Below are 5,490 nucleotides of genomic sequence, written 5' to 3'. Positions count from 1 at the left end.
AATGCATATTCACCATGGGGTCCACGACAAGGTGACATGGAGGCTTCGTCGCCCCAAGTGATGCCATCCCCGGTGATGATGAGATTGCGTCCATGAAGAGGATGCTAGGGACCCAATCATGTTCTCCATCTGGTTGTTGTTGGTCCTCCATGTGAAAGTCAAGCACACCTTGCTCTTTAGGTTTAGTTTTGGGTCTTTTTGTAGTTGCGTGTGTACCACCACTTCAATATTATTTCAGCTTCGGGGTCCTTCTGGACCCTCTCAGGCTCTCTCGTTCAAAAGAAAACAGAAAACATCATCCATGTGCTATCCAAATGAGCACCAAGTTGAAAAAAACTGTTTCTGGATATATCATGGGCAAATCCTAAACGGCGCCCTCTGCGCTCGTTACAGGTGTTCGTGCAATCGAGCGCACACCCACCTCTGAGCTGGGCCGACCCGTTTTACCTTTTTTGTGTAAAAAAAGAAGCAGCACGCGCAGAGACTCAAACATGGGATCTCCTTATACTCGACATAACGCACTAACCACCCAGCCGCTACGCGAGTTGTGCTCAGTTCTCCCTTTTCTTCTTTTTCTTTTGTCTTTCCTTTCTCTTTTCCCCCCTTTTCCTTTTCTTTTTATTTTTTCTCTTTCTTAAATTCGTGAACTTTTTCTCCAAAATTGATGAACCTTTTTCAAACTCTTTTTTTTCAAAATGAATGAAAATGGTGACTTGTTTCAAAATCGATGAACCTTTTTTCAAAATTTATGAACATTTTTTATTTGATGAAACTTTTGTTCAAAATTGATGAACTTTTTTTCAAATTCTTAAACTTTTTCCAAAACCGATGAACTTTTTTCAAATTTGATGAATGTTTTTTTCAAAATTGGTGAAGTTTTTTTCAAAATCGATGAAGGTTTTTTTCAAAATTGATGAACTTTTTTTCACATTTGATAAATGTTTTGTTCAAAATCAATGAACTTTTTCCAAATTTGATGAACTTATTTTCAAATTTGTGTACTTTTTCCAAAATTTCATGAACTTTTTTTTCAAATTCGTGAAGTTTCTTGAAGTCACGAACTTTTTAAATTTGTATGAACCTTTTCAAATTTATGAATTTCTTTCAAGTTCACGTTTTCCAAATGAGCAAAGTTTTTTCGAATCGCCACAGTACTGAAGTAACTGATATCGCTACAATACTTGAAACGCTACAGCCCTCGCGCCCTGCTACTGTACTGTGCAAATAGGCCGGCCCAATCGGGACAGCCTTGTGCGCCAGGAAGGAAAACTGGCGCAACAGGCGCCGATTAGGAGGTCCCTATATCATCATGGGCCTATCAGCTTCATTCGGGCTGCATCAGTGCCGGCCTGTTTCGATTACTTTATAAATATAAAAAGGAAAAAGGAAATGCCATATTTCTTGACGCCCCCAAAACCCTAGCCGCTTCTTCTCTCTGCCCACTCCCCGCGCGAGCCACAGACGGCCGCCGCCTCACCACCGCTGAGACCTCCTCCTCCCCAGGCAGGCGCGAGAGTATACCCCAGAATAATACCACCATGGCCGGCGGCAAGATCCAGAAGAAGCGCCACGGCGGCGGTGGCGGCGGCGGCGGCGCGCGGCTGCAGGGCGGGATCCCGTTCGAGAAGTCCAAGGGCCAGCACATCCTGCGGAACCCGGCGCTCGTGGACTCCATCATCGCCAAGGCCGGCCTCAAGCCCACCGACACCGTCCTCGAGATCGGGCCCGGAACGGGAAATCTCACCAAGCGGCTGCTCGAGTCCGGCGTCAAGGCCGTTGTCGCCGTCGAGCTCGACCCGCGGATGGTTCTCGAGCTGAGCCGCCGGTTCCAGGGCCACCCCCTGTCCTCACGCCTCAAGGTACAAGAACTCTTCTTTGTGGCTCCTAGTTTTTTCATATCTATGGAAATTTTGTTTTTCGCAGATAATTCAGTACTATAGGTTTGTGCTGTGCTGCTATATCTGTTTTCTACTGTGCTTGCTCTGCAATTGACTGCTCAGAGATTGTTTTTTGGCGGTAGACGGAGAATTCGGGGTTGTATGATGTTGGGCTCATTTAGCTGAACTTAGTATGTGTCTTAGTAGTGCCATCCTGTTTTTTTCTTTAACCCTGGTAGTTGAGTTAGTAAGTGCTACATAGTGATTGTTCCTGTCAACCCGGAGCAATAGCAATACATCTGTGAGGGGAGTTTTGCGCCTACACCAACTGACTATTTCCATATTCTTGATTGTTAAAGTTACTAGGCACTGTTGCATATTATTGTGAATAATTGTAGCACAATACTGTATGACTCATCAGCTAATATAGGGTACTATTGGTGTGTTAGGAGAACTAAGATTGTCTTGATATGACGGGCATGATTTAATTTAGAAGTAAACTGCAAATTTGGATTATAATATACAGTGATCAATGAGTTGTGGTACCGCTGATGACTATCAGAAGGGGAGATGAAACAAAAACAATCAAGCTTATATCTAGTCCACACTCTTTCATGAATCTTCAGTTCTAATTTGAACCAATTGTTTGTTAATAAAATGAGTATTCTTGTGAACCATGATGCAGGTTATCCAAGGGGATGTTCTGAAATGTGATCTTCCATACTTTGATATCTGCGTGGCAAACATCCCGTACCAGATATCATCCCCCCTTACATTCAAGCTTCTGTCACACCGTCCGATCTTCAGGTGTGCTGTGATCATGTTTCAACGTGAATTTGCCATGAGACTTGTAGCACAGCCTGGAGACACTCTGTACTGCCGTCTGTCAGTGAACGTGCAGCTCTTATCTCGCGTGTCACATCTGCTGAAGGTTGGGCGGAATAACTTCAGGCCTCCACCCAAGGTAGATTCTTCAGTTGTGCGCATTGAGCCAAGGAAGCCCCTCCCTCCCGTCAGCTTCAAAGAGTGGGATGGGCTCGTGAGGATTTGTTTCAATCGGAAAAACAAAACCCTGGGCTCCCTTTTCAAGCAGAAGCGCGTTCTTGAGTTGCTAGAGAAGAATTACAAGACAATGCAATCTCTCCAACTTGCCCAAGAATCTGAAATGGGCGAGGAGAAGATGTCACCTGATGATGTTGCAGTGCTGGCCAATATGGTCGAGGACCTGAGCGTGGAGACCAATGACGAGAAAGAGGACGACGACATGGAAATGGATGACGCTGATGCGGCAGACGGCCGTGCTAGCTTCAAAGAAAAGATTATGGGTATATTGCAGCAGGGTGATTTTGCAGAGAAGAGGTCTTCCAAGCTGAGCCAAGTTGATTTCCTGTACCTGCTGTCTCTCTTCAACAAAGCAGGTATACATTTTTCGTGAGGGCCTGCTTTAGTCAGCTAGCTTGAGATGGATCTTGAAAAGCCGTGTTTATTTTTTGCCCCATGTTCTGTAAGTCCTAGTAAAAGTTAAAAGTCATCTATGTGATTTTGTGCTCTGAAATATTTTTGACACCGTCGGTTTTGCCCCAGCTGTAGTAGAGAACTCAAATAATTCCAAGGTAAGATGTTCAAACGGGGTTGTCTATGCCTGTTATCCTTGCATTTGTATGGTTTGATATTATGCCCTTGTTGAGGGTGTGAAGCAGATGCAAGTTTAGTCGCTATTTCAGTATTTGGTACTCAGAATCGAGCTGAATTATCAAATCTCTCCTTTACTACTCCCTCTGTCCCATAATATAAGAACATTTTCTTATACTCCCTCTGGTCCTTTTTACTTTGCGTATTAAATTTGTGTTAAGTCAAACTTTGCAAAGTTTGACCAAATTTATATTTAAAAATACTAACATCTCCAATACCAAATATATATGCTATGAAACTATATTTCACAATTAATCTCACAATATTAATTAGGCATTGTGATTGTTGGTAAGTTTGATCAAAGTAGGGATACTTTGATTTTGGACAAAACTTATATGCAAACTAATAAAGACCGTGTGGAGTATTAGAGCAACTCTAGCAGACCCCTAACCGCCAAATTACGGGTTGGGGTTAGAAAATCTGCACGAATAGACCCTGCATCCCGCCTCGGCCCGCAATTTTTTTTTGCGGGGTGCGGCAAATCTTCTCCCCCAACCTCTATCTTCACGTGCTGGGAGGCCGACCCGAGCTCAACCCCTATCCCGTGCGAGATTTGGCGGGAGGGACGTTTTCGCGCGGCCCTTCTCGCTCCCCATCCTCTGCCACCATTGCCCCCATTCTGCAAGCTCCGGCTGCTCCTCCCTGCCGTCCCTCGCCGCCATGGACGACCCCATGCTGTCACCCGTCACCGTCGGGGTCGTGCACGCTCCTTCCCCTCGGACGGATCTCGTCACCGGCCATGTTGGCCCCGCCGCCGTCGCCCAAGCCCACGCCGCGCCTGCCCACAAGCGGCAGGGCAACGTGGTCGTGCAAGACGGGAATCCGGCCGCCCCCGCCGCGATGGCCCACGCTCCAGGCGCCAACGCGGCAGCCGATCCCGGTCGGCGGCGGAGAAGGTCAGCAAGGTCGCGGGCGTAAAGCGGAGGAAGGTTCCGGCTTCAAAGAAGCCACCTTCTTCAACCTCTCGCTCCATCCCCCCACAAGGAGGTGCTCCGGCGATGCCGTTCAACGGTGCCACTCCTCCCGCGAGCGAGGTGTTCGACAAAATGGCCGGAAGGTATGCGTCTTCGGTCTTGGCGATTCCCTTTCATTTTTCGCCAGTATTCTCAATAGCGCGTGACTTAATATCGTTCGCTATAGCGGTGGTTCGAATAATGCAACAACCAAGTTCGTGAACTTGCTGGACACGAACGCGGTTGACATTGATCAAGCCCCTTTCGAACTGTAACACCCCGGTGTAATGATGCTACAGTAACCCCTGGAGTTAAGTTAACCTTTTTGCTAAACATGTGCCTGATCATTATTATCTCATGTTTCCTTCAACTTCCTCTTTGAATGCAAATTCAAATGCTAAGTGAAATTCAAAATTTCTCAAACATGAAAACAAAAATGTTCATCATGTGCCAAATATTCCACAACTAATATTGGTGGTGAACCAACATTTTGCAAAGGGTTTAAGTGGCCTAAACTACTTAAAGCAGTGACCTAAGCAATAAATTAAATGCCTTTTTTAATTTATAAAATTGGCAACTTTTCCAAAAGCCTCCCAACCTTTTTGTGGCAATGCACTTTATTCTTTGAAATTGTCTTGGCCAGTGGCATAATTTTGCAAGGTCATTTTTGGCTAAAAAGAAAATGCAAAAGCTGCTGAAAATAAAAAAGAAAAACTAAAAGAAAAAGGAAAAGAGAGAGGAAAGAGGAACCCCCCTCCCTGGACCGAACCCACCTGGGTTGGCCCACCTAACCCACCCGAGCCAGCCCGGTTGCCCCTCGCACCGGTCTCCCCCCCGCCCTGTTCCTCGGTCTCAGACCGCTACAAGGGCTCATCGCCACCCGACCACTTCGCCGACGATGACGGCGGATAAGGCATGCGCCTCCGCGCCCCCTCGATCCCCTCTCCTACTCACCTCACCAGTTGCCC

General features: G+C 46.3%; 1 protein-coding gene across 1 annotated transcript; it reads left to right on the top strand.

Moving 5' to 3' along the window:
• The first annotated feature begins 1,393 nt into the window (after positions 1-1,393).
• On the top strand, positions 1,394-3,504 carry LOC125521626 (ribosomal RNA small subunit methyltransferase-like). The gene is made up of 2 exons (XM_048686686.1): positions 1,394-1,859; positions 2,563-3,504. Exons 1-2 carry the CDS (start codon positions 1,539-1,541, stop codon positions 3,310-3,312), a joined length of 1,071 nt encoding a protein of 356 aa, XP_048542643.1. The 5' UTR covers positions 1,394-1,538; the 3' UTR covers positions 3,313-3,504.
• Positions 3,505-5,490: the final 1,986 nt, after the last annotated feature.

This window comes from Triticum urartu, chromosome 7, assembly GCF_003073215.2.
Source record: "Triticum urartu cultivar G1812 chromosome 7, Tu2.1, whole genome shotgun sequence".
NCBI lineage: Eukaryota > Viridiplantae > Streptophyta > Magnoliopsida > Poales > Poaceae > Triticum > Triticum urartu.
The sequence above is the reverse complement of the archived record's forward strand: the minus strand, read 5'-3'. Positions and strand labels throughout refer to the sequence as shown.